This window comes from Schistocerca cancellata, chromosome 4, assembly GCF_023864275.1.
Source record: "Schistocerca cancellata isolate TAMUIC-IGC-003103 chromosome 4, iqSchCanc2.1, whole genome shotgun sequence".
NCBI lineage: Eukaryota > Metazoa > Arthropoda > Insecta > Orthoptera > Acrididae > Schistocerca > Schistocerca cancellata.
Window position 1 is genome coordinate 674,716,939 of NC_064629.1, and position 20,211 is coordinate 674,737,149.

Genomic DNA, 20,211 nt, shown 5'->3' on the forward strand with positions numbered 1-20,211 from the left:
TCCTATGCGCTGTTTTAGGTGTTTGCGCTTTGGGCACATGTCGTCACGGTGTGAGGCTGAGCCCCTCTGTGGCGATTGTGGCCGTCCTCTTCGTGAGGAACATACATGCACCCCACCACCTCGGTGCGTTAATTGTCCTGGCGTCCACTCGCCTAGATCCTCAGACTGCCCCGCATATCAGAAGGAGAAGAAGATACAAGAAATCAAAACTTTGGATCGGCTGTCTTATTCTGAGGCCAGGAAGAAGTACGACCGCCTCCATCCCGTGCCATTGACCACTTCATTTGCCTCAGTTGTGTCCACTCCTTCCGCTGTATCCTCACCCCTCTCCTATCCCCCCTCCGCCTCCTCCGCCCATCAGGGGGCTCTGCCTCCGCCTCCCAAATCCCTCCCTTCCAAATCCTCCTCCCCCGTGGCCCCCACCCCCTCTGCCCCAGGGGCCATCCTTCCTCCTCCTTCCCCCCACACGCCACCTGAGAAGCGATCCTCTTCTCAGGCGTCCATCGGGGAAACGTTCCGGACCCCGGCTTCCGAGGTCCGGCGTTCCAAAACGGACCCCGCGCGTGAGGACCTTCTTCGGGTCCAGCCCACCGTCCCTGTGCCTCCTCGGCCTTCCAAGAAGGCCTCCAAGAAGAAATCTTTATCCCCCTCTCCACCCCGGCGCGTTTCGACTGATGCTCCATCCGTGTGTCGCCGCTCCCGGCCGTCCTCAGTTTCGCCGGGACGCTCTGCTGCCAGGCGCTCAGCTGGCCTTTCGTCGGCAAATGATGCTGCCCCTCCTACACAACCAGGGACAGCGGCCGCAGCTGGCGACCAGTCGATGGAACCGGATCCGCCTCCCGTCGGTTGTAGCGTTGTTCCCTCGCAACCTGGCCCTCCGCGGCCGTCGAGGTGACCAGCTCTTCCCCCGTCTCGTTCCCACAACTTTTTGACTAGCGATGGCGTTGTTTCATTGGAACATAAGAGGTATTCGATCTCATCGGGAGGAATTAAAACTGCTCCTCCGCCTGCACTGTCCGCTCGTCCTTGGACTACAGGAAACCAAGTTGCGCCCGACTGACCGTATTGCCTTTACCCACTATACCTCGGAGCGGTATGACCTTACCCCTGTGGACGGTGTCCCAGCTCATGGTGGGGTCATGTTGCTCATTCGGGACGACGTCTATTACCATCCCATCCCATTGACCACCCCACTCCAAGCAATAGCTGTCCGCATTACTCTTTCTGCTTTTACTTTTTCAGTTTGTACCATCTACGCTCCACCGTCGTCTGCCGTTAGTCGGGCTGACATGATGCACCTGATCGTTCAGCTTCCCCCGCCGTTTTTATTGTTTGGCGACTTCAATGCCCATCATCCCCTTTGGGGCTCTCCTGCATCCTGTCCAAGAGGCTCACTCTTGGCAGATGTCTTCAACCATCTCAATCTTGTCTGCCTCAATACCGGCGCCCCGACTTTCCTCTCGGACTCCACTCATACCTTCTCCCACTTGGACCTCTCAATATGTTCTACCACTCTTGCCCATCGGTTCGAGTGGTATGTCCTTTCTGACACCTATTCGAGCGACCACTTCCCCTGTGTCGTTCGTCTCCTGCACCACACCCCATCCCCACGTCCTTCGAGCTGGAACATACTGAAAGCTGACTGGGGACTTTACTCATCCCTGGCAACCTTTCCGGACCACGATTTTCCCAGTTGTGACAGTCAGGTCGAATACCTCTCGGCTGTTATCATCCATGCTGCCGAACGTTCCATTCCTCGTACTACTTCTTCACGTCGCGTTTCCGTCCCCTGGTGGAACGAGGCTTGTAGGGACGCTATCCGTGCTCGACGACGTGCTTTACGCACCTTTCGCCGCCATCCTACGTTGGCGAATTGTATTGAATACAAACGACTCCGAGCGCAATGCCGTAGAGTCATCAAAGACAGCAAAAAAGCTTGTTGGGCCTCTTTCACCGGCTCCTTTAACAGTTTTACTCCTTCTTCCGTCGTTTGGGGTAGCCTGCGCCGGCTGTCGGGCATTAAGGCCCACTCCTCGGTACCTGGCCTGACCTCAGGTAATGCGGTCCTTGTTGATCCGGTGGCTGTCGCCAACGCCTTTGGCCGCTTTTTCGAGGAGGTTTCAAGCTCCGCCCATTACCATCCTGCCTTCCTTCCCAGGAAAGAGGCAGAAGAGGCTCGGCGACCTTCCTTCCACTCGCTGAATCTGGAAACCTATAATGCCCCCTTTACTATGCGGGAACTCGAACGTGCGCTTGCACTGTCCCGGTCCTCTGCTCCGGGGCCGGATGCCATTCACGTTCAGATGCTGGCACACCTTTCTCCGGCGGGCAAAAGCTTCCTTCTCCGTACCTACAATCGCGTCTGGACCGAAGGTCAAGTCCCCATGCGTTGGCGTGACGCCGTTGTTGTTCCTATACCCAAACCCGGGAAGGATAGACACCTTCCTTCTAGTTACCGCCCCATTTCTCTTACAAGCTGTGTCTGTAAGGTGATGGAGCGCATGGTTAATGCTCGGTTAGTCTGGATTCTTGAATCTCGACGGCTCCTTACTAATGTCCAATGTGGCTTTCGTCGCCGCCGCTCCGCTGTTGACCACCTCGTGACCTTGTCGACATTCATCATGAACAACTTTTTGCGAAGGCGCCAAACGGTAGCCGTGTTCTTCGACTTGGAGAAGGCTTATGACACCTGTTGGAGAGGAGGTATCCTCCGCACTATGCACAGGTGGGGCCTACGCGGTCGCCTGCCCCTTTTTATTGATTCCTTTTTAACGGAACGAAAGTTTAGGGTACGTGTGGGCTCCGTATTGTCCGACGTCTTCCTCCAGGAGAACGGAGTGCCTCAGGGCTCTGTCTTGAGCGTAGCCCTTTTTGCCATCGCGATCAATCCCATTATGGATTGCATTCCACCTAATGTCTCAGGCTCTCTCTTTGTCGATGACTTCGCGATCTACTGCAGTGCCCAGAGAACATGCCTCCTGGAGCGCTGCCTTCAGCGTTGTCTAGACAGCCTCTACTCATGGAGCGTGGCACATGGCTTCCGGTTCTCTGAAGAAAAGACGGTTTGTATCAACTTTTGGCGATATAAAGCGTTCCTTCCGCCATCCTTACATCTCGGTCCCGTTGTTCTCCGATTCGTGGACACAACTAAGTTTCTAGGGCTCACGTTGGACAGGAAACTGTGTTGGTCTCCACACGTCTCTTATTTGGCGGCCCGTTGTACACGTTCCCTTAATGTCCTCAGAGTTCTTAGCGGTTCATCTTGGGGAGCGGATCGCACTGTCCTGCTTCGCTTGTATCGGTCCATAGTCCGATCGAAGCTGGATTATGGGAGCTTCGTCTACTCGTCCGCTCGGCCGTCCCTCTTACGCCGGCTCAACTCCATCCACCATCGGGGGTTACGTCTTGCGACCGGAGCCTTCTACACTAGTCCTGTCGAGAGTCTTTATGCTGAAGCTGCCGAGTTACCGTTGACCTACCGGCGCGACGTACTGCTGTGTCGGTATGCCTGCCGGCTGTCGTCTATGCCCGACCACCCCACTTACAAGTCCTTCTTCGCCGATTCTCTCGACCGTCAGTACGGGTTGTATGTGTCTGCCCTGCTGCCCCCCGGAGTCCGCTTCCGTCGCCTGCTTCGACAATTGGATTTTGCCCTCCCTACCACCTTCAGAGAGGGTGAGAGCCCGACACCACCTTGGCTCCAGGCTCCGGTTCATATTTATCTCGACCTCAGCTCACTCCCGAAGGATGGTACTCCGGCTGCAATTTATTGCTCACGGTTTGCCGAACTTCGTGCTCGACTTGCCGGTCACACCTTTATTTACACCGATGGCTCCAAAACTGACGATGGTGTCGGCTGTGCCTTTGTCGTCGGGGCCGCCACATTTAAATACAGGCTCCTCGACCAGTGTTCCAGCTTTACGGCCGAGCTTTTTGCTCTCCATCAGGCCGTTCAGTATGCCCGCCGCCACCACCATTCATCATATGTACTGTGCTCTGACTCACTCAGTGCTCTTCAGAGCCTTGGAGCTCCCTATCCGGTCCATCCCTTGATACAACGGATACAGCAGTCCCTCCATTCTTTGGCTGATAATGGTGGTTCTGTCAGCTTTCTGTGGGTTCCCGGACATGTGGGAGTGCCTGGGAATGAGGCTGCGGATGCTGCAGCCAGGGCTGCAGTCCTCCTGCCTCGGCCAGCCTCCCATTGTGTCCCGTCATCCGACGTTCGTGGGGATGTCTGTAAGAGGCTTGTGTCGTTGTGGTGGGATGCTTGGTCATCCCTCCAAGGAAACAAGCTCCGGGCAGTAAAACCGCTACCAACTGCTTGGACAACATACTCCCGACCATCTCGGCGCGAGGAGGTCCTTCTGACCAGGTTGCGGATTGGGCATTGCCGGTTTAGCCACCGCTACCTGCTCTCCGGTGACCCAGCCCCGCAGTGCCCTTGTGGTCAGGCATTAACAGTGCGCCATGTTTTATTGTCGTGTCCCCGTTTTAGTCAATTTCGTGTTGTCCTGTCCCTGCCATCTACTTTACCGGATGTTTTAGCTGATGACGCTCGAGCAGCTGCTCGTATTCTGCGTTTTATAACTTTAACTGGCTTGTCCAAGGACATTTAATCTTTTTACTTATTTTGTCTGCATCTTTGTCGGGTCCTTCTGGTGTCCCCTCCATCCCATTGAGTTTTACCAGATTCCATGTGCTCAAACAACAGTGACTGGGCGCTAATGACCTCAGCAGTTGAGCGCCCTTAAACCCAACCAAAAAAAAAAAAAAAAAAAACCAGATAATTTATGGAATTAACTGCTTCCAGTTTCTGACCTGCTATATTGTAGCTAAATGATAAGGGATCTTTCTTTCTATGTATTTGCAGCACATTACACTTGTCTACATTGAGATTCAATTCCCATTCCCTGCACCATGCGTCAATTCGTTGCAGATACTCCTGCATTTCAGTACAGTTTTCCATTCCTACAACCTCTCGATATACTACAGCATCATCCGCAAAAAGCCTCAGTGAACTTCCGGCGTTATCCACAAGGTCGTTTATGTATATTGTGAATAGCAACGGTCCTACGACACTCCCCTGAGGCACACCTGAAATCATTCTTACTTAGGAAGACTTCTCTCCATTGAGAGACGCCCATGTTGCCATCGCACCTGATGAACTGGCTGATGGGGGGCCGGCGCCTCGCTTTTATGTCTTCCCCCTCTCCCTTTGATCGGCCACTCCATCGGCCGTCAGCGCTCAGCATCCCTCCCGCCGACACAGTGTTCCATCCAAGGTTCGCGTCCAGGACCGCGCACTGGCGGCAACTATGTTTTTTTTCTTTTTTTTTTGCGGTGAAATCAATGTATGGGTAATGGAATAAAGAAGAGTGAATGTTAATACACAACAGAAAGAGGCATAGCACATCAAGCTGGCCACTAGCCTAGATCATGTGCTCTTATCAATGTAGCTCTGTTGCCAACAACATACTACACTACTGGCCATTAAAACTGCTACACCACGAAGATGACGTGCTACAGACGCAAAATTTAACCGACAGGAAGAAGTGCTGTGATATGCAAATGATTAGCTTTTCAAAGCATTCACACTAGGTTGGCGCCGGTGGCGACACATTCAACGTACTGACATGACAAAAGTTTCCAACCGATTTCTCATACACCAACAGCAGTTGACCGGCGTTGCCTGGTGAAACGTTGTTGTCATGCCTCGTGTAAGGAGAAGAAATGCGTACCGTCACGTTTCGGACTTTGATAAAGGTCGGATTGTAGCCTATCGCGATTGCGGTTTATCGTATTGCGACATTGCTCCTCGCGTTGGTCGAGAGCCAATGACTGTTAGCAGAATATGGAATCGGTGGGTTCAGGAAGGTAATACGGAACGCCGTGCTGGATCCCAACGGCCTCGTATCACTATCAGTCAAGATGACAGTCATCTTTTCCACATGGCTGTAACGGATCGTGCAGCCACGTCTCGATCCCTGAGTCAACAGCTGGTGACGTTTGCAAGACAACAACCATCTGCACGAACAGTTCGAAGACGTTTGCAGCAGTATGGACTATCAGCTCGGAGACAATGGCTGCTGTTACCCTTCACGCTGCATCACAGACAGGAGCGCCTGCGATGGTGTACTCAACGACGAACCTGGGTGCACGAATGGCAAAACGTAATTTTTTCGGATGAATCCATGTTCTTTTTACAACATCATGATGGTCGCATCCGTGTTTGGCGACATCGCGGTGAACGCACATTGGAAACGTGTATTCGTCATCGCCGTACTGGCGTTATCACCCGGCATGATGGTATGGGGTACCATTGATTATACGTCTCGGTCATCTCTTGTTCGCATTGACGGCACTTTGAACAGTGGACGTCACATTTCAGATGTGTTACGACCCGTGGCCCTACCCTTCAATCGATCCCTGCGAAACCCTACATTTCAGCAGGATAATGCACGACCGCGTGTTGCAGGTCCTGTACGGGCCTTTCTGGATACAGAAATTGTTCGACTGCTGCCCTGGCCAACACATTCTCCAGATCTCTCACCAATTGAAAACGTCTGGTCAATGGTGGCCGAGCAACTGGCTCGTCACAATACGCCAGTCACTACTCTTGATGAACTGTGGTATCGTGTTGAAGCTGCGTGGGCTGCTGTACCTGTACACGCCATCCAAGCTCTGTATGACTCAATGCCCAGGCGCATCAAGGCCGTTATTCGGCCAGAGGTGGTTGTTCTGGGTACTGATTTCTCAGGATCTATGCACCCAAATTGCGTGAAAATGTAATCACATGTCAGTTCTAGTATAATATATTTGTCCAATGAATAACCGTTTATCATCTGCATTTCTTCTTGGTGTAGAAATTTTAATGGACAGTAGTGTACACTGCTGCTTTTTTTTGGTAATTTTGGCATAGGATTCGTTTCACCAACATGTCGATAGTGAAGTAACTAGGATCATTTACGTGGCCATGCGTCTGACAGTAGGTTTTTTCTCTTTTTCCGCAGCCCCCTGAGAATGAGCTGCAGAAGATTGGGTGCAACAGGACGATGTCTGAACACCAGATGCGCGTGCAGCGCTCGCTGCAGAAGCTGCACGTGCCCGACTGGTATAAGAAGTCGACGGTGGCCAGCCGGCCCGAGGGCTTCCTGCTCAAGCGCGGCAGCACCAACTCGGCGCTGCACCACTGGCCCGGCCTGGGCTCCAAGACCACGTCGCTCTCCAGCCTCGGCTCGACCAGCCTAACCGCCTCGCGCTCGCCGACTAGTGAGTAGTCCCACAACTCCCTCGAGGCGGTCGCTTTGGTGCTAACTCTTTTCCACACGTTCTGTGGAGTTTCTCAGTCACAGGCAACTCCATCCAGTATGGAATGTCACTGAATAATTCAGTTTTAGTTAGCAGCTGCTCACAACTTTATGCGTTGACCCGCGAAACATCTAAGATACAGCAAACTCCAGATTATTCTAGTTAATGCGGATTCAATACTACACGGATAACCTAAAAACAAAGATAATTTGGAGTAGACATGTTTTTTTAAATTATATCTATTGAGGGCTCGTAGCGGCGATATACGTCTTTTAGAGACATTGTAAGTAGAGAAATCCAAATCACTGCTATGTTTAAAGTACTTAGTGCTTCATTGGTTTGCAATAGGCCTGTTTCCGCTACAGTGACATTTTATAGCTGCGTGCAAATAATACGTGGTTTAGTTAACCTTAGTACAATTTTGGTAAACATTTTTAGAACAGTGATCAATAAAGTATTATATTTTAACTAAAGTTCAGACTTCATCACAACACTTACGTCTCAGTAACATAGGTGACCGGTTTCGGTTTTATGATCAGTTGACTTCGTAGCAGCTGAGGAGAGCTCCGCCTACCATCCTCCAAGGAAGCCATGGGTCTGAAGATGGTTATATAAATATAACCGAAACCGGTCACCTATGTTATTGAGACATAAGTGTTGTGATCAAGACTGAACTTTAGTTAAAATATAGTTAACCTTTGTTTCTGTTCTTATGTATAATTATTCATCATATTGGGTGATTAATGTTGTTGTCGACGAGATTTTTTGATTGGCTATGGTCTTCTTGTTCTGTTTACAACAAGTCACTAATACATAAAAACCCATAGACTAATAAACCAAATCAAAATTGTAATCATATTAACTCGCAGGCGCTCTGTCAAATTAAGCTGTCAAAACAACAAAAACTTCTAAAAACAACAAGAAGACCATTGTCAACAAAATAATCTCGTCTACAACAACATTAAAGATCGAGATATGGCAGCATAGCTGTCGCAATCATATAAACACGCCACCTAGGACATAACAACTAAATCGTTAGACATTAAATCCATTGGCAATTGCGGATATGGACAACCATTATCTGTAGAATGGAATGACGACAATGAAAGTATGTGCCGGACCGGGTCTCGAACCCGGATTTCCCGCTTATCGCCTGCGATCACCTTACCATTTGGCTGGCTATCCGTGCTCGATTCACGGCAGACACAACCATGCGTCGTCAACCATGCGTCTACAACCTGTACTCGTACATCCATTATGTATATTCCCGCACAGTTGAGACATTTCGCTTCAAAGACACCTGCCCGTTGTCAGCAGATAAATACGATGTCGTATAAATCGTTAGACAGTGACAGCACCAATCGATGTTTTATGGACGTCAAAACAACTAGACGTAAGTACTATTGTATAATTACGCAACGTTGCCAATACTTACACATACGTATAGAAAAAAGATTAACTGAATCATGTATTATTCGCAGGCGGCTAGAAAATGACACTGTAGCCGAAATAGGCCTATCGCAAACCAGTGAAGCACTAAGTACTTTAAATCTAGCAGCGATTTGGATTGGTCTACTTATAATGAACTATAGCTGTGATTTAAACTGGCGGTTTATGTAGGTATTGTATGTAACCCTCCCTCATAGCCGCTCGCTTTAGCACGCCACTTTCGGTATTCGGCTCCGACTCGAATATAGCCGGCGCATTAACGGCGAAGGCCTGTATGCCTGCCAGAGTGGATGTGGTTTTCAGGCGGTTTACCACATCCCACTAGGTGAGTACCGTGCTGTACCCGCCTCAGTTACACAATTCGCAAACATTTCGAACATTCAAGTGGGGGTGGGGAAGAGGGGGGCGGGGGAGATACGACGGCAGGAAGAGCCACTCTCTTACCACTAACATTGCCAAATCGCACACACCACACCATCCAAGTAATATTTAGGCGGACTTGGTTTCACAGTAAACTGTGTGTGGGGGAGAGGGGGCGATAAGCTAACTAAAATGAACATTATCTGAATGGATATCAAGACGCAATGCAGTCACTATGACTCTGGCGTCTAGCTACACATGATTCAGAGGATAATGTTCCTGTAACACCTTAATCTGATGATGAGCCTGAAGCGGCTCGAAAATCGGTTAATGGTGCAATAAAGCGCATCAATTTCGGAAAAGCACCTTTTTTCATATCACACAGGGTGACAATTATTGAACTATATGAAAAAAACGTAAATAAGTTTCAAAGTACGGCGTGCGCACACTTTATTCAACATGTAAACGTCACTACGATATTCGTATTTAGGTTATGACATATTCCACATGCCTGCCATCATTTGCGATGATTGGCGCAAACGAATAGCGAAACTCTGCATGACACGCTGAAGTGACGGAACATCGATGCTGTCGATGGCCTCTGAATAGCTGTTTACAGGTCAGCAATGGTTTTGGGGTTATTGATTTACTCCTTATTTTAATGTAGCCCCACAAAAGGGAGTAGCATTTGTTCAGATCCGAAGAAAATGGCGGCCAATCGAGGTCTATGCCAGAGGCCTCTGGGTACCCCAGAGCCAGAATGCGGTCCCCAAAGTGCTCCCCCGGGACATCAAACACTCTCCTGCTTTGATGGAGTCGAGCTCCGTCTTGCATGAACCACATCTTGTCGAAATCAGGGTCACTTTGGCTAATGGGGACGAAATCATCTTTCAAAACCTTCACGTACCTTTCGGTAGTCACCGATTATTCCGTGTGTGGACATTGGACACTACACAGTCACCCGTTGAGGGTGAAGAGGCTGCTCGTTCGGGAAATGCGGATTCTCGGTCCCCTTAAAACACCAATTTTGCTTATTGACGAACCCATCCGAATGAAACTGGGCTTCGTCGCTAAACCAAACAACAACGTGCATATTAATTCCAATCAAACCCCGCGGCCAACCTTGTAATTTGTTTGAACGTCCTAACGCAAACCGTTCAGAAGTTGTGACGATCCTATTTCACGTAATTCAATATTTTTAATGTCACCTTGCACGTATTACTAAGCGACAACCCAGAACCCGGTTCAGTTGAAGGTTGCCCGTATAACGACTTTCAGGGGCAACATAAACTTTCTTTTCAATATTTTGCATACTCATTGTCAGAATTTAAATATTTCAAATGCTGTCGTAATCAACTCATTAAGATGTATAATCTTATTATAAGAGTTTAACATAGTATGACAAGTATTACAGTTAGAAACTGTGTGTTGGTTTTGAGGCAGCATAACTGACGGTGCGCAAATTCATTCGTTCAGTATTTGAGAATGACGGATTTTTTTTAAAAAAAAAAGGTTCAGGAGTGGGATTTAAACTGAAGGTGAAATGATACCAATGCCTACATTCGCTGACGACATTGCTATCCTCAATGAATGCGAAGAAGAATTACAGGATCTGTTGAATGGAATGAACAGTCTATGAGTCAGAATATGGATTGAGAGTAAGTAGAAGACGAAAGTAATGTGAAGAAGCAGAAATGCGAACAGTGAAAAACTTAACACCATAACTGGTGATCACGAAGTAGATGAAGTTAAGGAATTCTGCTACCTAGGCAGCAAAATAACCCATGACAGTCGGAGACAGTAGGACATAAAAAAAAAGACCAGCGCTGGTAAAAAGGGCATTCCTGACTAATAGAAGTCTACTAGTACCAAACATAGGTCTTCATTTAAGGAAGAAATTTCTGAGAATTTTCGTTTGGAACACAGCGTTGTATGGTAGTGAAACAGGGACAGTGGGAAAACCGGAACGACGGACAATCAAAGCATTAAAATGTGTTGCTACAAGAGAATTTTGAAAATTATGTGGACTGATAAGGTAACGAATGAGGAGGTTCACTTCAGAATCGGCGAGGAAAGGAATATATGGAAAACTCTGAGAAGAAGGGACAAGATGATAGGACATCTTTTAAGACATCGGGGAATAATTTTCATGCTACTAGAGGGAGCTGTAGAGGGTAAAATCTGTAGAGGAAGACAAAGACTGGACTAATCCAGCAAATGATTGAGGACGTAAGGTTACCAGTGCTACTCTGAGATGACGAGGTTGGCACAGGAGAGAAATTTGCGGCAGGCCGCATCAAACCGGTGAAAAAGAAAAAAAAAAGAGAAAGAGAGAGCACTTAGCGACTTCCAGAAAAGTTTGAAATTATAAATTATTTTTAAACATTTGTGAAACTTTATCTCTCAGACACCAATCATAAATGATTAAAGAAACGAAGTTTATCTATTACTATATTTTTGCTGTTCATGCAAGAGTCAAACTTTAACATCAGACATGACGTTTTAATTGATTACTTCTTTACTACCAACTCTATTCGAAACAGTTTGCAGAGAGTATTCACGTATACCAATGAAGGTACCTGCAAAATTATAGTGCAGGAGATTAAACGTCATAGACAGTTAGATATCTTCAAAACTAGCTTCTGCTTAAAATAGCACGCAGTAAAAGTTCAGTAGCAGGCATGACGATTTAATTTATTACTTCATTAATACTCTTTCTATTTGGAACGTACTTTGCAGACAGTATCTTCATATATCGCTGAATGTACCTCTAAAATTATATTATCGTCCAACACATAGTTCAGAATAAATGACGTCATTAACACTGGGATGCGTGAAAAGATTGATTTTGCTTAAAACAGAATTCAAACTACCCACTGTTTCCTAGAGAGAGCAGTTAGCGACTTCTAACAAACTTTGCGAAACTTTTTCTCGCTTATATTCTTAATGTCAAATATTTAACACATTAACTCTTTTGCAATCAAACGTTTCAAGCTGCTTTATACATGGGATCGATGCTTTATATAATCGGGGGTTTACTGGTACCTACATAAACCGCCGTTGCATGTTTCTACATGAAATTACCATTTACTGTAGCTACACATGATATCTGCCACATACGAAAGTCAACAGCACTACTTACGGCTACTTGTTACTCGCCGGAAACATTGGGGCGGAAATTATCTACATTTAGCTCCTAGTGAAAAGGCTAAACACAGACATAGGTATGATACCGGCCGTAAAAATGTTGAAAGGATGGAGTTCCTGCATTAACCTGAAGATAAAATGGGAAACAGAAAATTTTTTCAGGGATTTCCGAAGATGAGACAGGCGTCTTCCAGCGGTAAAACACAATTCAGTTGCATAACAGTGTAATCTAAACGAAAATATTCTTTCTGAGTATAGCGGAATATTTCAGAGTTCGTTTCACTATTTTTTTCTTCAAAAATCATCCATCTATGTACGAATAATCGATAAGTAGGATAAGCTGAACCCAGATAATCAGAAGTTTGCTGTACTTACGTCAAAGAAGGGACTTTGAAATTTGTGTTATCAGCCATCACAAGTACAGAAAAAAATATAAAAAAAACTTCACTTTAAAAATCAATTGTTTAAGCTCCACGGACGTGCTCAGTGGGCTAAAAAGTAACAATATGTAATGAAAACCAGTTTCTAGTAGCAGAAATAACATATTTTTTTCAAAATCTTACAGTTTCGGCTAAGCGCTGTCCAGACGTAATGATTGAAAGCAGTCGCATACGATTAACGACGGCGGTTTAAACGTCTCTTTCAATGTTTCTAGTCAAATCACTTTACTTAAATGAAAAAAATTCTTTTCAATTCAAACAAGAACCTTAAGTGTCCTACAGAATAATGACGGAAAAAAAATCGAATCTATGATTTGGCAAACTTTGCAGTGTAACAACAGCAGTATTCGGAGTACATTCTTTCCTAACAGTATTATAATGGCTGATGCATTTAAACAGAATACACAAAAAGTTGCACCACCTATGCTCTGAAACAGTAGCTTAGGTGTTCTAAAACAAATGCTAACTTCAGTAAAGCATATTTTTTAAAGTTACATTGCATATTTAACATGATAATAGTTCGAAAACAATTCCAGCTTTCACAGAGTGTCAAAGAAGCCACATTACCAGATTTTTTATTTTTACGGTCGCGTCCGTCAACATCAAACTTGTGAGAGATCCAGTAGCACACTTCTAGAACTGATATTTTAATTGCTGGTGAAATTATGTGTATACTCCCCCATCCCAAGAATTACGTGGAAAATTTAACACCAAAGCGTCCTCTGACGTGGTATAATGGGTAAACGTTTACAGGCCACATTTATAAGGCTATATGGTGTGCATTTATTCCGACTTACGAATGACTTTTCCGTGAAATTCAAACTTCGAACCTGTTCAGTACAGGAACTTGATCAGTCGATGACTGAAAAGTTTAATGGAAACACAGCATATCGAGTAAATTTTCTTGAACAGAAGATTAAATTCTGAAGGAAGTCTTACAGCGAAACGAAATACAGCAAAACAGAAGAATTTTCTGTCCCATGTAGATAGATGTCCGAACAGTGAATGGCTCAGTGGATAATGGCTGGTAACTGGCACTTACATCGCAAGCGTGCATATTGAACGAGTAAAGCTGTAAGATAGCACTAGGCTACTTGAGCAGAAGTTTGATCAAATCAAAATATCAGATAATTTATTGGGTTACAGTGCAAGCGGGAACGGCAGAAGATCATATCTGGAAATAAATTCAGGAAGCACTGAAGTTATATTACTAGCTGATGCCAATGAAGACATTCAGCAAAAGATGGGAAAGAATGGAAGGCAACGGAATAGAAACGCAAGGGAATTGGAAAAAATAAATGACAGAGACATTCGTTGAAGGGAAAAATTAAGGACTCAAAACGGAGATTAATACATGTAAATGTTGCGATAAAATACGGGATACTGAAATGAATTGTTGGAATTCCGTCAAAAGTCGCATTAAGAAGTATCCTTTATTTATTAGTAGTGGCTAGATTCGGACATTACATCCATTTTCAAACCATCCGTCTCCGTAAGTAATTAAAATACAGGCAAATACGCATGCTTGGAAATAGACACAACAGACAACACTATCTGTTTAACTGTCTGGATTGCTATTCTAGATTGTCTGTTGTGGCTATCTCCAGGCATGCGTATTTGACTGTATTTTAATTATTTAGGAAGACGGAAATCAGTCATCACTAACAAAGAAAGGACAATATTCATTGGAGGGCAGCGTGGAGGGAAAAAAATCGTAGAGGGAGACCAAGAGATGAATACACTAAGCAGATTCACAAGAATGTAGGCTGCAGTAGGTACTGGAAGATGAAGAAGCTTGCACAGGATAGAGTAGCATGGAGAGCTGCATCAAACCAGTCTCAGGACTGAAGACCACAACAACGACAACAATTCTTAATGCGACTTTTGGACGGAATTCCAACCATTCATTTCAATAAAGGAAAAGTTGATGACCTATTTCATCTGCAGCATACTGAAAGTCCGTGAAGAAAAGTAGCATTAGTTGAAATAAAAACTGATGGACCGGGAGAATGGAAATGGTAGAGAAAGTAATGAATTAACTCCAACCGAAGATGATATAACCTTCAAAGAAGATATCCTGCTAGCTTATTTTCGAAACCCCAGAGTGTGGGCGTAATGTGAGGAGTATGTGCTATCACCAGCAAAGTTCCACTTATTCTGCTACGATGTAACGTGCTTTACTTTACCTGTATGCAATGTCTGGTGCCGATAATAATTTTCAGACGGAGTTCTAACATCTTTTCTGCTTTTTGTTAACGTCATTTAACAATGGGTACCCAACTTTCAGTAGTCTCACTTTCATGTTATTTACACTTCTGGTTCATACGGACTGACAGATTCAAAGGATCGGTCATGAAATGAGTAAACGTATAATAGCATCATTCACTGTAACAACGTTCTTAAGATGTTACGAAAGTCTTCCATGAAGATGTTATGACTCTCCATAAACGAAAGTTTATATGTCTGTGTATATAAACAGCATTCCGTCTCTATGTCTGAGTGCATAGTAACGCTCATAACGATCCTTAACTGCGGGTATTCTGAAAGAAAGCACATGAAGGAAGTTTTGTCTCAAGCAATAATTTGTGTCTGCATTCTTTTTGTGCGATGTTATCTGCCCTAAGAGAACGGTTTACGAAGTGACCGATAAGTAAACCTACAAGAATAGCACAAAAAATAAACAGACGGGCCGTCGGAAACGAGGAGGCACAGAAGGCTCGATCGAAACATTTAACGGCGCCGCTATGAGTGAACGTGCTTCCCGTGCGATATACCATGCCTCCCAACGCACACCTGCTTTTTGCCTACGCTGTATGCTTCACAAGCAGAATTAGCCGAAATATACTCTTAACAGGCTTAGAGTACTCATTAAAAGATAACATACCTTTCTTCTTAGTTTGGTGGCAACTTACAATATTCTAGCAATAAAACGCTTAGACCCGGCTGGTCAATCCTACCACCACAAAATTGCTCAATTTCTTTTGATCGGTAGATGTGTTTTTTGTACGAAAGATCATATGTGAAGACTCCTTTGGTCGCGTTCTCTTCAGTACACCTACTGCTTCCGTTTGCGAACGTTTAGGAGGGTCACTGCTGGAATTTTTGTTCTGTGTGGGTTCACACCGTGCATGATGCTCACCCACATACGCCTTGCAGAACCACTGCTTGCGCTCTGGTGGCTTCTTGTTTCTTATTTCTTTCCTTTTCCTCCTCTTCCCTGCCATGTATTGTCATTGTGTACCCTCGCTGGCCATGTAAATGTAGTTTCCAGTATCATCGAACAGCTATGAAACAATTATTTCTTAATGTTGACACCCTTGATTGGTTAACTGCAGCTTTAAACAAATTAATCACTGGGTCACCGTCTCTGAAGGCCTCGATGTCAACGGGTCGTCAAGCATCGATTTTCCGCCCTTCCTATTTCTTTTATTTAAGTGTTTTTATGTGCGTTAAGACCCAGCCGGGTAGCCGTGCCTATAAACAAGCACACTTCCGCGATGCGGGGAGGCGTGCCGGGCTAGGTTCGAATCCGCCCGGCGGATTAACGAGTGTCCGTGTGCCGGCCTGCCTGGATGTGGTTTTTAGATGGTTTCCCACATCCCAAAAGGTGAATACCGGGCTGGTACCCACGATCCACGTCAGATAGAGGCTACGCAAACATCTAGACAACTATCTGTCACTTGCACATAGAGTTTCTTTAGGGAAAGACAGAAGATGCAGTATACCGATTCCGTCCTCGGGAGGGGTGGGGTTGAGGGGGGGGGGGGGGACAGGAGAGCGATGACATAAGATGTTTCCCGCCTTAAACCATTATCAGCAGCAGCTGCAAATCTAGTAACTGTATTTCAATACACCGAGGTGACAGAAGTCACGGGAAAGCAATATGCACGTATACAGATGGCAGTAGTATCGCTTACACTAGGAATAAAAGACCACTGCATTGGCGAAGCTGTCATTTGTACTCAGGTGATTGATGTGAAAAGCTTACCGACGTGAGTGTAGCCGCACGACGGGAATTAACAGATTTTGAACGCAGAATGGTAGTTGCAGTTAGACGCATGGGACACTGCATTTCGAAAATCGTTAGGGAATTCAATATTCCGAAACCCACAGTGTCAAGAGTGTGCCAAGAACACCAAATTTCGGGGAATGCAGTGGCCGACGGCCATCACTTAACGATCGAGGGCAGCTGCGTTTGCGTAGAGTTGTCGGTGCTAACAGAAAAACCACAACATGTGAAATAATAACCGCAGAAATCAATGTGGGAGGTACGACGAACGTATCCGTTAGGACAGTGCGGCAAAATATGGCATTAATGGGCTATGGCAGCAGACGACCGAAGCTCGTGCCTTTGCTAACAGCCGGCCGAGGTGGCCGAGCGGTTCTAGGCACTTCAGTCTGGAACCGCGGGACCGCTACGGTCGCAGGTTCCAATCCTGCCTCGGGCATGGATGTGTGTGATGTCCTTAGGTTAATAGGTTTAAGTAGTTCTAAGGTCTAGGGGACTGATGACCTCAGATGTGAAGTCCCATAGTGCTCAGAGCCATTTTGAACTTTGCTAACAGCACGACATCGCCCGCAGCGCCTCTCCTGGGCTCATAACCATATCGGTTGGACCCTAGACGAATGGAAAACCGTGGCATGGTCACATGAGTCCCGATTTCAGTTCGTAAGAGTTGATGGTAGGCTTCAAGTGTGGCCCACATCCCACAAAGCTATGGATCCAAGTTGTCAACAGGCACTGTGCAAGCTGGTGGTGTCTCCATAGTGGTGTAGACTGTGGTTACTTGGAGTTGACTGGGTGTTCTGGTCCAATTGAACCGATCATTGACTGAAAATGGTAATTTTCAACTCCTTGGAAAGCATTTGCAGTCATTCATGGACTTCATGTTCCCAAAAAACGATAGAATTTTTATGAATGATGATGCGGCATGTCATTGGGCCACAATTGTTCGCGATTGGTTTGAAGAACATTCTGGACAGTTCGAGCGAATGATTTGGCCACCCATCGAACACTTATGGGACATAATCGAGAGGTCAGTTCCTGCACAAAATCCTACATCGATAACACTTCGCAATTATGGACGGCTATAGAGGCAAGATGCTCAATACTTCTTCAGGAGACTTCCAACGACTTGTTGAGTCCCTGCCACGTCGCGTTGCTGCACTATGTCTGCTAAAAGGAGGTCCGACACTGTATTAGGAGGTCTCCCATGACTTTTGTCACCTCAGTGTAATTATACGCGGTGAGATGTCACTAAGAGAAGTACCGAACGATTACGTAGAGTAGAGAAAATGCTGACGCCTATGTTGCCAATGCTTTTATACAGTAAAATCGTTCGACTACCGCTCTACAAATGAAAACAATGTGCACCTCTTAAGAAAGAAAGATGAAGATTAGATACATACAGTTATCTCCAGTTCCAGAGTGACCCCTGAATGACAAACGTATTTGACTCATTAGCATAGTATTATAAAGTTCCGTTTTTCGTCTGTGTCAAGTTGAGTAGCATCCCAAACTCGAGAACGCGTAATCTGATTAATTTAGCTCAAACCCCTTATTCGGTTGCATGATACTAAATATAAAAACTTGTGTTGCCACCCGCCGCTGCACGGTGGCTCTCAGTAAACACCGTTACGGAACGTGCTGACAAGATGTGTTACAAACAATTGCCGTTGATGCGTCGACAGCTCAGACTGGGGGTCAAAAAGCTTCTTTTGCAACTAGAGTGAAGCATATTGTGTTAGTAATGTCAGGAAGTATTTTTATCTGGAGAGAAGTGACTACCTGAATTATGGATTTAAGTACCAAACTGTCTAACGATAAAGTGTAAGAAAAACAGCACTGTATTTGATGCGACAGCTACCAGAATGTATGATAAATTCTCAAAAAGTCATTTTAATTGTAATACATTTTATTTAATGGGATTCGCAACAAATAAGTCGTAATACTATATCTGACGCATTTCACAATAATTTGTCATTCCTTTCTACAATTCCTATACTTCAGATGCTATTCTGCGCGTCTTTCCAGCGCTGTGACTCGTGAACCAGTAAGATCCTAAACATAATCCCTAACGTTAGATTGCAAGTATCTGTATGTCTAAGTTTGAAGAGCTGCGTTCTCCGAAGTCACAGTTCAGAACATTTCACTGTCGCCGTTGTTGCTTCTTGTCTAGCAGACAAACGCTACTCGGCTACTGTCAGTCATTAGTGCCAATCGTAAGACCAGACTGCATTCAACAGGTCTTGTAGTTATATTCCATTCAGGTACACTAACATGTCTACAGATGATTGCAGATAGTCTGTTTAATAAAGATCAAGTCGTACCGCAACAAATGACTGGCAAGTGTTAATGTGCTGATGATATCAGGTATTTTTTGACAGACTGGATGTGATGTTGGGAACACAAATTATGTCGGGTGCAGTAGGGATACTTTGTGATTGCTCGCCACTGACTTAAGTCAAGCGACTTGGTGCAATGGGCGACAAACTGATGATCTTCGGCAGGTCCAAAAACCATTCTTCATCCCGGTTTACTATATCCGTGATTCCGGCGAATGCCAGACTAGATCCTTTAACAAGATCACAGCTGACTGCCCCCAGTATCCCTTTCTAATTGAGGTGATATGACTTCAATCATGTCTTGGTCGACATGACTTTCATATTTCATTCTCCTTGTCCGTTCTTATCTGTAAGACAAATTAGATACGTAACTGGTCGTCATGAAGGACTAACAGTGCTCGTGTCGTATGTTATTTGTGGTACCACTAGTGCTTACATCTACACCCGTACTCCGCAAGCTATCTTGTAGTGTGTGGCGGAGGGTGCTTTGTGTACCAGTATCACTTCCCCATTTCCCCACTTTCCTGTTCAAGCCACGAATGGTTATGAAAGTAAAAATAGTGGACGACATGAAAGCCAGCTACTTCTCACACAGAGCAGAAAGAGTGACACTGCCTAACGATGAAATGAATGAAAAAGTACGCTACACTTGAGTAGAAACTAGCAGAATGCCTGATAAATTCTCAAGAAATCTCAAAATTCCAAAAATACTGGGAGCAATCGGCTGTGATTTAGTTAAAGAATCGAGTCTGGCATTCGCCGCAATGATTCAGACGGATCACGGAAATGCTAAATAGGGTTGTCGAATGGGTTTTGTACCTTAACAGGATCAACTTCCATAAGACTCTTGATACGAGTGGAACAAAATTAACATCAACGAACAGTTTGGTGATCGAGAACCCCGGGGCAACGCAACTCGTATTGGTACTCGAATCCGGGAATAAGAATTTCTTTATGTGTTAGAATCCAAACCAGAAATTCAGGGTCCAACACTACCACGCCACATCGACCTAACAAACTCGGCCACAAAGGTGAGAAATTATGCAGAAATTGAAACAAGAAGTAGTTCTGCATTGTAGACAACGCGTTACATTTCTTCAGTAAACTTCATAAATGCCAATCATATGATACCGTAGTGTGACTTCTCCAATAACGTGTC

At 45.4% G+C, this 20,211-nt stretch overlaps 1 protein-coding gene across 1 annotated transcript in view; it reads left to right on the forward strand.

The window, feature by feature from the left end:
• The window catches only part of LOC126184377 (uncharacterized), a 704,935-nt gene that overhangs the window by 383,301 nt on the left and 301,423 nt on the right, over positions 1–20,211 (forward strand). Inside the window, exon 3 of the mRNA XM_049926761.1 lies at positions 7,014–7,272. Coding sequence (XP_049782718.1) covers positions 7,014–7,272 — 259 coding nt within the window. The remainder of the gene's footprint in view (positions 1–7,013; positions 7,273–20,211) is intronic.